This window comes from Aulonocara sp. 'chitande type north' Nkhata Bay, linkage group LG7 (assembly GCF_057382095.1).
Source record: "Aulonocara sp. 'chitande type north' Nkhata Bay isolate Kocher_YH1m ecotype deep benthic linkage group LG7, A_spYH_male_GT1.1, whole genome shotgun sequence".
Classification (NCBI taxonomy): Eukaryota; Metazoa; Chordata; class Actinopteri; order Cichliformes; family Cichlidae; genus Aulonocara; species Aulonocara sp. 'chitande type north' Nkhata Bay.
The window spans coordinates 49,764,965-49,780,851 of NC_141350.1; the positions used below are offsets into that span (position 1 = coordinate 49,764,965).

At 39.0% G+C, this 15,887-nt stretch overlaps 1 protein-coding gene across 2 annotated transcripts; it reads left to right on the plus strand.

The window, feature by feature from the left end:
* The first annotated feature begins 43 nt into the window (after positions 1-43).
* Positions 44-14,175, plus strand: klhl8 (kelch-like family member 8). Of its 2 annotated transcripts, none has more exons than XM_086301033.1 (12): positions 44-190; positions 2,247-2,466; positions 4,979-5,040; positions 6,475-6,640; positions 6,820-6,969; positions 7,345-7,531; positions 9,577-9,720; positions 10,180-10,291; positions 10,476-10,644; positions 10,732-10,891; positions 11,556-11,757; positions 12,365-14,175. In XM_086301033.1, exons 2-12 carry the CDS (start codon positions 2,269-2,271, stop codon positions 12,486-12,488), a joined length of 1,674 nt encoding a protein of 557 aa, XP_086157159.1. In that variant the 5' UTR covers positions 44-190; positions 2,247-2,268; the 3' UTR covers positions 12,489-14,175. The 2 variants fall into 2 exon arrangements, with proteins under 2 accessions (XP_086157159.1, XP_086157158.1); XM_086301032.1 differs by having other exon boundaries at positions 6,820-7,140; positions 12,365-14,174.
* Positions 14,176-15,887: the final 1,712 nt, after the last annotated feature.

Sequence of the window (15,887 nt, forward strand, 5' to 3'; positions counted from 1 at the left end):
GTGGGGGATATTTCAGGGTGTCACAGAGACCGCTTTATTTAGCTTACATTTTGTTACTTCGGCTTCTTTTTCTGTACTTTGAAACTACATTACCCGTGAAGCACCTGGAATCACAACAAACGTGCCACTGCCAAGCAGCAAAGCATTCCTCTCAATGAAGCCGGCATCTTAATTCTCGCTGCGACATGAGGTATTTCTTTATAATTCATTTGAACGCTTATGAAAATTAACTTTTTTATTTATCGCAGTTCTGCTGTAACTTTTTGGGGGGCTAAATTTGTGTCCTCATCTTGTCCGTTTCCTGTCAGACAACGTTAGCTGTCATGCGAATGCTAATCTGCCTAGTAGCTGCTTTTAGCAAACAAGCTAGCCAATAATCTGCTGCTAGCATGGCTGTCTAGATTTATAATGCAGAGCAGTAATTTCATTTCCCTGGTTTTTAAGACACAAACGAGCATACTATGTGTAACTAACTAGTGGTGCTATACTGTGGAGACTAAACCATAATTGCGTCTCGATTCACAAATTGTTGACCTTTGGATGAATGTATGTCGACAGAGATTTTAGTTCAGTTGTTTTGTTGACCGTTTTGACCGAGTTTAACAACCTACCTACATGCAGTAAAACAATCTTGGATGAAACCTGTCCTTAATGTTCTTTACGCAGAACAGCTAGATGCAATATTTAAGTTGGTGCAGATTATTTAGTGCACTGAGGGCTACTTAAAGCATGAGACCTGTACAAGATATAATATCTGATAAATGCGACAATAATCTATAGGTGTAGATGAAGTGTGCTAAATGCTATCCATGGCAGAGAAGATGATGTAAATGCAAACTCTGTGCAGATAACTGTATTGCAGATTGGCCCTTTGACATTTATCAGACACTTTCAAGAGCTGCCTGACCCTTAACTCAGTGTGCATTCACTTGTCAGTTTTATTAGTCAGTTAATGACAAAGAACAACATTTGACCTCATTAAGGGCACTTGCAGTGCTCCCTTGGAAGTAGGTGAAGTAATTTGACATGACAACTGTAGGTCTTTGGAAGAGCGTGACTCTCTTTGTATGCTAAAGTGCCTCACATTGATCCCGTTAGTTCATCAGTGGGAGTCTTGATTTTTGTGTCACATGAGAAAATGTGATTGTTATCATCCTTCTGTGTGCACTTTGAGCAGTAGTTGTGCACTGCATCTGTCGTTAAATTATTGACTCTCTCACTCCACTTCCTCTTTATAAATAAAATAACACAGTATATCATCTTAGCATCTTAAAACCACCTCCAACGGTTGCTTAGGCCAACCCAGCTTTTGCCTTTTAAATAAAATGGATATTGCTGCATCCCTACATATGTTGAAGCCTATCCACAAGCCTACAAAGTAGAAGAGAAGTGGCGATTGGCTTTGATCATAAGTGCATATGATGGGACTTGATGTTTTCTGCTCTTTTAGCTGAGAGGACTAGTGATGAGGGGGCGATACACTGAGGCTATTCAGTATCAGGGGCATAGCTTAAAAAAAGCGAGACAGTACATCATCTGTAAAGCATAGGTGGAGCTTAAAGCTTCAGCTGTTACTCTCACTTCCTGTTCTTAAATAAAGACGTATCAATTTTGGAAATTGTTCATCAGATTCATCGATCGGTAGGTTTTTTTAATGGATTAGATTGTTGAGTTTTTTCATTTTTAAAGTGTGATTTGTGTGTTTGAGGGAACTGCTTTTCCTGTGTTTTGCTAAAGTAGTGAAGAAGTGACACTAAAACGGGGAGGAATACTGACTTAACTTGCTCAGCTGACAGGTCGTGTCCCCCACCCCTCACTTCCTCTTCGTTGCCTCTCTTGAAGGTTGCTGTTATTTGTGCGGTTGCAGTTGTTGGATGCAGTTGAATTCAGTGGAATTTAAAAATTGCACTTATTATTGATTACAGGCTGTGATTAGACTGTTAGTATTGTTGGGTTGGGTTTTTTGTTGTTTTACAGTCTTACACTATAAAACTGAGAAAAGATGAACAGCGATAGAGCCTTATGAATGAGCCATGAATATAGAGACGGGAGAAGAGATTCGCTATTCCACTGCTTTCCTTGTAGCAGACACTTATGTGTGAACATTTGCAGTTATTTTAACATAAAATAACCTGATTTAAATAGAATTAAAGCATCTGTATTGTTAAAACACTGCAAAACAAAAAATACCTAAGTGGAAAGAATATGATTTTATGTATTTACTGGCTTCTATTTTTACCATCTAGGTGTTGTTTCCTGTAGCCCACTATGGCACCGGGGGATGTGGTGCCAGACCATGCCAAACAGCTGAAGTCCAAGGAGAAGCGACCTGCAAGCAGGGCATTGAAATCAGAATGTGAACCTGACGGGTCCTTTGTCTTTGAGGCTCATGAAGCCTGGAAGGACTTCCATAACTCCCTCCGGCATTTCTATGAAGTGGGTGAACTCTGTGACGTCACGCTGAAGGTGGGCCTATGCACCTGGACTCGAGAAAAATTTGTTCCTTTTTACTTTTTGATTTTTGGTTTTTAGATTGGCCTATTCACAATTTCAGAACTAATGCCAAAATCACATCACATGGTGAACATTAAGGAGTAACTTATATACAGGGTGGGCCATTTATATGGATACACCGTAATAACATGGGAATGGTTGGTGATATTAAAGTCCTGTTTGTGGCGCATTAGTATATGTGAGAGGGCAAACTCCTCAAGATGGGTGGTAACCATGGTGGCCATTTAGAAGTCGGCCATCTTGGATACAACTTTTGTTTTTTCAATAGGAAGAGGGCCATGTGACACATCAAACTTATTGGTAATGTCACAAGAAAAACAATGGTGTGCTTGGTTTCAACGTAACTTTATTCTTTCATGAGTTATTTATAAGTTTCTGACCACTTATAAAATGTATTCAATGTGCTGCCCATTGTGTTGGATTGTCAATGCAACCCTCTTCTCCCACTCTTCACACACTGATAGCAACACCGCAGGAGAAATGCCAGCACAGGCATCCAGTATCCGTAGTTTCAGGTGCTGCACATCTCATATCTTCACACCATAGACAATTGCCTTCAGATGACCCCAAAGATAAAAGTCTAAGGGGGTCAGATCGGGAGACCTTGGGGGCGATTCAACTGGCCCACGACGACCAATCCACTTTCCAGGAAACTGTTCATCTAGGAATGCTCGGACCGGGCACCCATAATGTGGTGGTGCACCATCTTGCTGGAAAAACTCAGGGAACGTGCCAGCTTCAGTGCATGAAGAGGGAAACACATCATCATGTAGCAATTTTAAATATCCAGTGGCCTTGAGGTTTCCATTGATGAAGAATGGACCCACTATCATTGTACCCCATATACCACACCAAACCATCACTTTTGTTGTGCCAAGAGTCTTGGAGGGATCCATCCAATGTGGGTTAGTGTCAGACCTATAGCGGTGGTTTTGTTTAACGTCACCATTCACATAAAAGTTTGCCTCATCACTGAACAAAATCTTCTGTGTGAACTGAGGGTCCTGTTCCAATTTTTGTTTTGCCCATTCTGCAAATTCTGTGCGCCGATCTGGGTCATCCTCGTTGAGATGCTGCAGTCGCTGGAGTTTGTAAGGGTGCCGTTTGTGAGTAGCTAATATCCGCCGAAGGGGATAATAATGCCACTAACTAATGCCACTCTCCAGTGATATGTGGCGAGTGCTACACTGTGGGCTCTGGCTGAATGAAGCTAGGACAGCCACTGATGTTTCTTCATTAGTGACAGTGTTCTTGCGTCCACATTTTGGCAAATCCAACACTGAACCAGTTTCACGAAACTTACCAAGCAGTTTGCTAACTGTAGCGTGGGAGATGGGTGGTCTTGTAGGGTGTCGTGCATTGAAATCTGCTGCAATGACCCGGTTACTGCGTTCACCAGATATCAACACAATTTCAATCCGCTCTTCACGTGTTTACCTCTTCGACATGTCAATGGCTGTGAACAAAGAGAAACTTGTAAATAACTCATGAAAGAATAAAGTTACGCTGAAACCAAGCACACCATTGTTTTTCTTGTGACATTACCAATAAGTTTGATGTGTCACATGGCCCTCTTCCTATTGAAAAACAAAAGTTGTATCCAAGATGGCCGACTTCTAAATGGCCAGCATGGTCACCACCCATCTTGAGGAGTTTGCCCCCTCACATATACTAATATGCCACAAACAGGACTTTAATATCACCAACCATTCCCATGTTATTACGGTGTATCCATATAAATGGCCCACCCTGTACATTAGGGCTATACAGTTATTTTTGATCAATATTGAGATCGTGATTATTTGTCAGGATAATTTATTGATTTCCATGGCAATAGACATTTTTATTGCTCTTTCATGGAAGTATAATACTATAATATATAATCCATATTACATTCTTAATAATACACAAATCTGTGTATCGAAATAAAATTGGTCCCCCTTATCCACCTGATTTGGGTGCAGCCCTTACAGGAAAACTGTAATGCAAAGAAAAGACAAAGATAAATCCACAAGGCACTGCTTTCTCTTTTACATTGTGAAAGATGTTTATTCACCTGGCTCAAGTGCATCCCCTAGGAGCTAACGTTTCACTCTATTTATTGGATTTTCATGATGTGAATAAAACTTGTAGCAAAGCATTTGACAGCAGTGAGGTCCCTCATTTTGTATATAGTGCAGCTATCGCCACACATAACTATGAGGGGATAAAATATGTTTTGTAGTAAAGTTGATTATTTTCCTGAAACATCCATTTACTCATCATGTTTAGTGGACGCACTTTAGCCAAAAAGAATACAGTTGTGTCTGTGATTTCAGTCAGTGTTTGTAAGCTCCATGAATTTTTCAGTATCACTGAAGGAAACTAGTTTTGATTGAGATTAAAATTTGATTAATCGTGTAGCCCTAATTTAATGATGTCAAAGTGTGCTTGTATCATGTATTTTCTGTTTTTCTTTTTCTAGGTTGGCAGCAGGTTGATACACTGTCACAAGTTGGTGCTGGCCTGTGTTATCCCTTACTTCAGGTATGTTTTGCCTGTATCGGTGTCTTAACCCTGGGTTTTTTTCTAACAGCCATAGGGGGGAGACTTCTTGGATTAAAAAAAAAAAAGATATCTGTATGTACAGAAAAATGTACGACCTAAGGACACAAAGTTTTACTAACGGGTTTATTGTCTCAGTTGTTAGTTTTAAGCCTTATCTAACACAGTATGGTTTGATTTTGTATATTGTGTTCTAAGAACGGTCCACAACTCCCTCATCATATCCAGTTTGCAAATAAATAAGATAACAATGGTCAAAAGTGGCAAACCAGTGACTTTTCCACCTTTTATTTGTTAAGTTTTACTTTTTCTTTAGTTTTTATTTACGATGTTGGCTGCTTTTTCAATCATTTTCAGTCCTTGTAGCTGACAGTTTTCAGAGAAATGCATAAATTGGTATTTTTGCAACAACAAGATGATTCCCGAAGATCTATCAGCTCAAAACCTGCAACAGCATGGTGTGCAGTGTGTTTTCACAAAAAAAAGACAAAAGAAGCGGCAAGCCCAAAAACAAAAAACATACAGTGGTCCCTCGTTATATCGCGGTTCACTTTTCGTGGCCTCGCTGTTTCGCGGATTTTTTTGTGTGCAATTTTTGCATGTTTGGCTTTTTGTTTTTTTACAGCGCATTGTGTTCTGCATCCTGATCGGCTGTAGACAATTTTCAATAAATCTCGTGCCGTGTCTCCTGTACAGTACAGAATGCGTTCAGCTTGTCAAATTTACATTAATCATCACTAGCAGAAGACAACAAACACAACAGTGTCGACGTCAAAGGATTATAAGGCGCATTAAGTGAAACCAATCAAACTTTACTCAACTCATTCTTCTTGCTTCCTCCACTTCCGTACCATTAATTCATTAATGTTGAATTCTCTCACATCTGCTCTATTCCCATGTTCTGGACCTGAAAACATGGTTTGACTTTGGTTTCATTCTATAATACTGGACTTGTTTTTCTACGAAGGTTTGAACTTTGAGAGAGTTTAAACAAGAGAGAAACGTGTCAAAATGTTCATGCCCGTCTGAGAAAAATGTATAAAGTGTGTAGTGAAGGGTTTTACAGCCTTAAAACATCTATAATAATTGTAAGAAATAAACTTCGCGGATTTCACCTATTGCGGATTATTTTTGGAACGTAACACCCGCAATAAATGAGGGACCACTGTACTGCAGATGAACAGTATTTGAAAATTTTTTAATATTTACATTACAATAATTTATTTAAAAATCCAAACTCTTATTAGTGTTTAAAGTTTATTTTCAGCTAAAATCAGTTTTCATAGACTAAAAGGTTACTGCTGTCAAAGTATCGATTTTTGGCAACTTGTAATGTGAACCATGGTTGCATTTTTAAACATTAGTTGGTGCCTTGTTTTGAATCTTTGTGTTCAAGTGACTTTTTCATTTCCTCAGGGCCATGTTCCTGTCAGAGATGTCTGAAGCCAAGCAGGAACTGATAGAAATTAAAGACTTTGATGGTGATGCCATTCAGGACCTGGTGCATTTTGCTTATTCCTCCAAGCTCACCTTAACTGTGGATAATGTCCAGCCACTGCTTTATGCTGCCTGCATCCTTCAGGTAGACAAGCACAACAAGCACTAGCATCAGATTATAACATGAACAGAGGTGTCCTGCGTTTCAAGTATAGTTTTGATTTACCACATTAATGCATAATGACAGTTTTAATCTAGAAAAACACTGAACTATATAATCCAACTCATAATTTTTGAAGTTGATTTATTGCCTCTTTCAAATAGGTTGAGTTGGTGGCGAGAGCCTGCTGTGAATACATGAAGGCACACTTTCACCCCACCAACTGCCTGGCAGTTCGAACCTTTGCCGAGAGCCACAATCGGGTGGACCTGATGGACATGGCTGACCGCTACGCCTGCGAGCACTTCACAGAGGTAGTGGAGTGTGAGGACTTCACATGTGTGTCTCCCCAGCACTTGCGTACATTACTGTCCTCCAGCGACCTCAATATTCACTCGGAGACACAGGTGTACAATGCAGCAGTGAAATGGCTAAACGCAAACCCACAGCATCACGAGGCCTGGCTGGACCAGATCATGTCTCAGGTTTGAGAATGGCCTGGAAAGGTTTTTTTTTCTTTTCTTTTTTATATTAGTGTTGTATTCTTGAATGTGTGTCAGAAGTCAGAGTTTATCACCTGGTTTGCTGATTACCTGAATGTTTAGGGGAATAACTGTGAGTAAAAGGAGTGTTATATAATCACTTTAGCATCCGCATGACACCCGCATGTATGTTTGTCTCTCCTTTAGGTGCGCCTGCCCCTACTACCAGTAGAGTTTCTGACTGGAACCGTGGCAAAAGACGAGATGATCAAAGGTAACCTGAGCTGTCGTGACTTGATGGATGAAGCCAGAAACTACCACCTGCACCTCAACAACAAGGTGGTTCCAGACTTTGAGTATTCAGTCCGTACCATACCCAGGAAGCACACTGCAGGTACCTTTATATGGTGGTGCTCTGCTGTGAGCATGTAACAAGTCTTTTGTTTTATGGCATTTAGAAAGTCATTACAGCACATTTTCTTATCTTTATAAAAGCACACTTGCAGACATAAAACCAAGTGGCTTTTTGCAAGTTCATGTGCAGTTACGGACCTATTTACATCACATTACATTAGTACCTTAAATCTGCTGTTATAGGCAGATGGTTTGGGGGTTTTAATTATAGTCAAGCTAGAGATAAGTAGCACAGTGCTGATGAATATCACTGAAACAACCCAAACTATCTCTTCATTCCTAATGCTCCTCACTTCAAATAGTCACTGTAACGTGTAACTGTGCTTGCATTTTAAGAATTAAACATAATAAAATTGAAAAGGTGGCAGTGAGACATCGTTGCTGAGCTGCAGAGGCATATTATAGCAGTCTAAAGTATGGTTGCGCAATTAATTGAATTCATTAAATGTACACATGATTGAGCAATATCGAAAATGCGTGCTCTGTTAATTGAACTCCACACAAAAGCAAATCAAGGGCTCCTTGAATCCTTCCCATATAAAAAGGACATTTAATGACCTCTCCTGTACCCTTAATGACCAGGTTTTACTCCTCAGTAAATATCAACAAAGACGAGGTTTGATGACAATTTAGAATAGGTTCCAGGTTGTTCTGAGGGTAGCCATAGTAAGCTATATAGACAGAAACCATCACCAATAACTTTTGAAGCAGGCCTGAAATAGGACAGAAAATACTCTGTTCAGAAAAGAGAAACTCGGGTTACCCCTAGTAGGCGTTTAGGAGGGAAAGATTTGAATCAGTGCCTGACTACATGAGCCAATCACAGCTGTTCCTTGTACCATGCAGCTTGAGGTTTCCTGGATTAATGTTAAAAGGAAGATGTACAACAAAAATCAGATGACATCTGCTACAACAGAAGGTACTGGACATTTAATGGGCTATACTTCAGCCACCTGAAAACACCTCAACCTAAAATGTAATTCATGCACGAAGGTCAAGAGAAACAGTGCAATGTTTGCTAATCTCAAATGTCCATAAAGTGAGCCTGTAGAGTGTGTCAGCTCACCAAAATACACTAAAATCACAATTGCAGTCCTATTCCATTTGGCCAAAGCTGAGTGTCCATTAAACACTGTGAGTAACACAGTGTTTAATGGACAAAGGCTTTGGGAAAATGGTAAACATATTATGCCTTTCTCCAAAAGTTGATTCTGTTCATCTGGACGTAGCGTTTTGTGGGAGAAACGTTTTGTCACTCATCCAAGTGACTTCTTCAGTCTCAGCTGACTGCAGGTTTCCCCAAATCTTATAAACAGTACATTTGCATAATGACTGAAACCAGCCCAGTGAAGGAACAATGGGCTGGGAGGTCAGTTCCTTAATCATAATTATGCAAATACTCATGACCACTGATCAAAGACCACTGATCAGTTATGCCTTTCTGCAGTTATTTTGCAAAAGTGACAAAAAACCTACACTGTCACACCATGACAGGGGAAAAGGCGGGGGTGTCTCAGGGGTTCCAAGTATTTTGCTACAAGTTTGTGTCATGTCAGATACAATGAATGGAGTGAAAGACTTTATATTTTGCTTCTAGAAGATGCACTGATGTCACACTGCATTGGTTTTTATTAAAAGAAATGTAGGACAGTGTATAAATGAAAGCAATGCTCTGCTTGATTTTTCCAGACTTCTCTTAATAAAGAAATTCAAGACCTAATTTTCACTCGGATGCTAACAAATAGCTTTCTCCTGCTTCTGGCGAGTAATTTTAATATGTGTGGGTTGCTCTGTCCACCTGTGGATTGTTCTCTGGGATTGTAACAAAAACACTGCACTGAGTTTAAAAGTTGCTGCCATGCCATGAAAAATAAGGGCCCTGAATCTCATGCTCAAATAGATCTTTCAAAACTTTTAATAACTTGTAATTTATATTAACTTTTCCATGTTGGCTAAAGTGTTTTTCATCTTCTTTCTGAAGACCTCAGAGTGCCAGGCATTTGTTCTGTCCAATTGTTTCTTCAGGAGTTTTGTTCTGCGTGGGTGGCCGGGGCGGTTCTGGTGACCCGTTTCGCAGCATTGAGTGTTACTCCATCACTAAGAACAGCTGGTTTTTTGGCCCTGAAATGAACAGCAGACGGCGTCACGTGGGCGTAATATCTGTAGGAGGTAAGAAAGATGTCGTATGATTGCGTTACAGAATGTAAACAAGAACATTTTCACCTGAACGATGAAATGTTGAGCTATGGAAGCTGAGGGAGTAGAGTACAACATACTCAGTAAAGTCAAAAGTGGGCACAGATGAGCCAGATCCTCCTGATCACACAGTTAAATTGTCTCATACCAATATGGTTCTCAGTCGGATGCTGCTGTTCACTGGTGCAAGTGTTCTTGAGGAGAAAGAAAGCATAACCATGAAAGAAATGAACAGATGAGTCTGATCCAGGAGAGCTGCACCTTCCAATTAACTGGACATTAAGGATCTGCTGCTAATGCTTGATACTAATAGGATTGTGGCCAATCAGTGATTTTCTGATTAGTGTGCAGTATGTCAATATTAATGGTATCAGTTCATATTCTGGTCATGTGATGGTAAACAAACAGGGAATTACAATTTGTTTTCTTCAGGCAAAGTTTATGCTGTTGGGGGCCATGATGGTAATGAACACTTGGGAAACATGGAGATGTTTGACCCCTTCACTAACAAGTGGATGATGAAAGCGTCGATGAATACCAAAAGGTATCAATCGAAAATTTGCTCCAGTGCAACTCCTGAAGAAAAGTTGGAGTGATTTAAAAATATTTAATGATCACACAGAAAGAAAAAAATTACAAGTTTTGATCCTGTTCCATAGTAAGGAATGTACGTTTCTTTCTGTGAAGCATTAACTGTATGGCTAGTTTCATGAACATATGTATTTCAGGAGGGGGATAGCCCTGGCAGCCCTTGGTGGTCCTATATATGCTATTGGAGGTCTGGACGACAACTCCTGTTTCAACGACGTGGAGCGTTATGACATTGAAAGTGACTGCTGGAGTGCCGTGGCGCCGATGAACACCCCCAGGGGAGGAGTTGGATCCGTGGCACTGGGGGTAAAACTGAAGAGAAAGGTCAAAAACATCTATCTGATCTGCGATATGTACTCAGCACTTAACTACTTTATGCTCTCTCATTTTCAGAATTTTGTGTATGCTGTGGGAGGCAACGACGGCGTGGCGTCACTGTCCAGTGTGGAACGGTTTAATCCTCATCTCAACAAGTGGACAGAGGTCTGCGAGATGGGACAGCGTCGGGCTGGAAATGGAGTCAGCAAACTCAATGGCTGCCTCTATGTAGTGGGTAAGAGGAATTGTAGGAGAACACTTGTCATATTCTTCTCTACAGGCTGATTCGTTGGATAGTCCAATAATGTTGGAATTTACTGCACGGAATTTATATGATGCAGTTTGTCAATGTTTGCTTCCTCTTTCATGCATGCTTCTTTGGTGAACCAAACAAATGCTCAATCCAGAAAGCTGAAAGTTCATTGTTTGTAAAGCTATTTGGTAACTGATTCACAGAAAGAGGATTTTATTGCATCACCTCAATTTAAAGAGTTGTTTGAGGTTCACCAGCTTCAGGTAAAAACATGTAATGCTGTTGTATAGCTACTTGTAGAGCTGCTTATAGAACAAAATAACTACATTTGTTTGAGTAATTAGTGAGGATTTGCAGCTACCCTTGAAATCCCCAAAGAAAGTATTCGAATAGTCGTCCTAGTGTTGATATCTATACTGAGGTGTCAAACCTCATCATGAAGTGTACAGGGGAGGTCGTTAAATGCCGTCTTTATGGGAGACAGTGTTAAAAACAGGTGTTAAACCTGAGTGTGAGGTTTTACTAATATTCTCAGCATTTCACGCATTTTTTTATTTCGCATGGGAGTTTCACATTTATAACAACATCCTAAAAATCCCCCCAAAATAAAATTTTTATGACTGTCTTATCTTATAATTTTCCAAAGGTGGTTTTGATGACAACTCGCCACTGAGCTCCGTAGAGCGCTTTGACCCACGAATGCACCGCTGGGAGTACGTGTCAGAGCTCACCACCCCACGTGGAGGGGTCGGGGTCGCCACTGTAATGGGAAGAGTGTTTGCAGTCGGGGGACACAATGGGAACATTTACCTGAACACAGTGGAGGCTTTTGAGCCACGAATGAACAGGTCAGTAGGAGAAGCATGAGGGTTGTGTTTCTACATGTACAGAGGTGTGAGAGAATAACTTTTTTCAGTAGGCGTAAAACTGAGCAGCAAATGTTCTGGATGCATTCCTGTTTCAAATGTTTTTTCCCCACTATTATTCTTCAAGAATATGTATATACATAAAAAAGCAAGGTATTTATTAGATGATTCTTAATAAGAGTCTGATGAAAGTAGGGTTACTGGCAGTGGGCAAATTGATCCAACATCATTAATCATCTTTTTACAAGAATACATTATGTCAACTGCTGATTTGGCTCCTGGTATCATTCCTAGCTTGGATACCGATAAACCATTCACTTGATTTGAAAATTAAAATTAATATTAAAATATAGGGACTTGAACCATCTATCATTGTAATTTGATTGGTTTTTTTGAGCTACACTCATTAGACACTCATAAGTCCATAATTATAGATTATTTGTACATTATATATGTACCATATATTTAGCCTAAAACATTTGAAGGACTTGAGTAGTTTTCTAAATAATGGAATTTTAAAATGACCTCTAAAAGTCCAAAGTGTTCTTGTTGTTAATTGTCTATTGATTTGTGTATCTTTGCTGTTCAGGTGGGAGCTGGTGGGCTCAGTGTCTCACTGCCGTGCTGGAGCTGGAGTCGCTGTCTGTTCGTCTCACGTCAGCCAGATCAGAGACGTCGGACAAGGCTCCAGCAACGTGGTCAACTGCATGTGAGCTCCACTCCACGCACTATCAGGCGACTGACTGCCAGGCCACCGTCACATCCGATAACTGCACAAAATCGGAGAAATTTCACCCGATGTTCAGTTTTTTTCAGTGAGATTTTAATGACTTGAAGTGCACATTTGACAAATCTGAAGTCTTCTGTGACAAAAAGACACTTTGAAGACATTTGTGACTCCTGCAGGTGTTCTGTACAATCATTGATGTTGTATTTTGTACTGTACTTTTCCTTGTTTCCCTGCTTTGACTGAGTTTTGACTGTTTAAGGGAAAATAGTAGCTGAGCCATGTACATATACAGACCACATGAGAATGAGAGGGGTGCTTTGATTCATATCGTGAACAAGAATGTTTTAGTTGGCCAGTATGAAAGCATTCTAACCATCAGTCCTAATCGGTCTCTCTGTCCTCCATCGTAATCTTTCAGAGAGATGTGACACATTAGTAGTTTGAAGGTATTCATACTGGCTTCAACACTTGCCTGTGCACCAGTTCATTTAAATTATTCCCATGAATCTGAAATGTGATGTGAAAACGCCACGAAATGTCCAAGACTGTTGCCCTCGCATTTCCAGATTAGTGAAAACAAACGTTTAAAGGTTTAGAACAGCTGAAGTAAGGCAGAGCTTACTTGAATATTTATAGGTATTTTTTTCTCCATTATTGTGTTTTGATAATCATTTAGAGCTCACTGATCTAAATCGTTGATTAGCGACTGACTGGTGAATTACGCTGCTGCAAGTGCCAAACACACAAAAACTGTAAATGCCAGTCCGGTGTAACAATCTGCTGAAAGTCGACTCATTTACGTCGACTTTAGAGCTGAGAAAAGTGTGATGACTATAACTGAGAGATGAGGTCACTGCTCATCTCTGTTATAGTCATCACTAAATCATTAAAGCAATATGGTGCACCTCTTTGGTTCTTTTCCATTATTGCATCGAGATCTGGTCAGAACTGACAGAAGCTGACTTTGAAAACACTGTCAGTGCTTTCAGATTTTTAAAAGATTGTGTCTGTGGATGGTTGTTCTGTTATATTTTAATATATGAACACTTTTGTATACCAATATAGCCGTCTCTTTGGCATTATTCTTTACTGACTAATCCATTGCTGTGCACTATTTTCCTAGACTAGATGTGAAGTCTTGAGTATATTTTTGTCAGAAATGGAGAATTTAAAGTTTCAAGTTGTTCATCAATACATGCTTATTTCTGCCATATGAAGAAAGAAAATATTATTTCTGATAATGTTTGTATGAGTAAAATACATATTATTGCAGATTTCTCTCTGGTATTATTGATATCATTTTTACACTAAAATTAAAGCCAACTTTATTAGTAAATGAGTCTTTTGTAAACTTTGCTGTGTAAGCTTGGTGTTCTTCCTCCTTTTCACTGCTTCCATTTGGTGGTTTATTTACATGGTATCAGTTGGCACAATAAAGATATATGTAAATGTTACTTGGTGAGATTCCTCTTTATTTCTGGATAATCTGATGTTTGTCTTCTGGCTTAAAATGTTAAAACAAAAACAACAATCATGGAAACAACAGTGGCTATTACAAAGTTGGTACATTTACCTCATAGACAGTACAAGACTTCTGCAAGATACACTCTAATAGATGCAATATCTGGTTTTCTGAAGAAGCAAAAATAATAAAAAAACTGGAATGTATTCACTGTGTTGTTCATCATTATTATTCATTTTAATGATATGTTAACTTGAGTTAACCAGCTGTCTGTTTTACCCCCGCTGTCAGCCACTATCCTCCTATGAGGTTGTTCTGTTCTCTTTACTCATTCATTTTATGAGCACCACTATCAGAAGTCCTGACACAGTGACTTTGGTAAAATGGAGAAGCTGTTTATAGGCCTTGCTTGTTGATATTTAGCAGCAAGTAGCAAGAAGAAGTGATGCTATATAGCTTGATACCTGGTGTGTCCTCTCTTTAATCTGTGGTATTGCCCAAGGATCTATCTTGGGTCTCCTTTAATTACTATGTATAATCCTGTCAGAGTAACTGGTGTCCTCAGTTGCCAGATATTTACAGACTCAAAATGACCCTGTATTTTTCCTTAAAAGGTCATTTAAAATTTAAAATGTAAAAAGAAATCTGTTTCCTATGATCTATGTCCCCTCTAGTTTCTAGCATGTGAAACATCTAGAGACTGCAGATGAGTAATGCTGCTGCAGGCTAGGGACAACAGAATTGTTCAGATTCACGGGCTACCTGTTAAATTGTGCTAAACTGATTTTAAGATTTACTCCTTTTCTTTCATTAAATAAAAGGTCTAGTTCTAGTATCTGCGGTCCCCTAACTTTATGTGAACCTCACCACTGCTTGAGATTCTCTAGCAGATCACTAATGAATATTCTTAATTTAGTGGCCTGACATTTTCACCCACTTTTGTGTGACTTATTTTTTTCATAATTGTGGAATTTGTTTTAAATACATGTGTCCTTTTTTTCTTTTTTAAATCAAATGTTGTTTCCATTTTATTCCTGATTGCATTTCTATTTATTGTGTTTAGTGTGGAAATTCAGCTTCTTAGAAAATTTTGTTACAGCTTTTTTATTTTTTAGCATTTCATAACACTTTTTAAAAATATGATACATAATTGTAGCAATGAAAGAATAAATGAGAATTTAACTGCAAATTTGAGTTTATTGTTTTGTAACATCCTTATAAACCATGTTAAAAAGTAACAGTTCAAGGCAGAGGTTTGGCAGTACATATACGTTTATTGACAGTCGACATGTGGTTGTTTATAACCTGTGTATTCTGGAGAGGAATGTGAGCATGCACTCTTTCCCCAAATGTACTGGTTACACACTAAACTTTGGATTTTCTGTGTAAAAAAACAAAACAAAAAAACACCTCAAAACTGATGTGTTTGCATTTTTATATACTATGAGAAACCTACCTGACATGCTGTTTGGACCAATTATTTTGTGACAATGTCACAAATCCGTTACATCAAATTAATTGCTGATAAACTTTTGATATTTGAGTAGCAAGGACATTTTACTCATACAAGAGCAATCAGGGTTTTATGTTTTAAAAATATTCAAGAAAAAAAGTTTAGTTAACAACAGTCTGAAATGAAATAATGTAAAAATAGGCTTAGAAAAAAAATCCTCGTTTTTCAATTGAAAAACATTTTTTATTACTGATAGTTGTTGTTGGGGTTAATACCACATGGTGAAATCAATCCCATCTTTATTTTTTATTCATTTTTATTGGCTTGGGTTTTATTGACACACAGTAGCAGACTGCTGCAGTTTTTAAATGACCGTCACATCTGTTTTACTACTTTCAGTCTTTGGACCCTGGAAGACTGCTGAAAAGAGGAAAACCAACGAAAAGCTTCTCAGAGGGGCCAATACT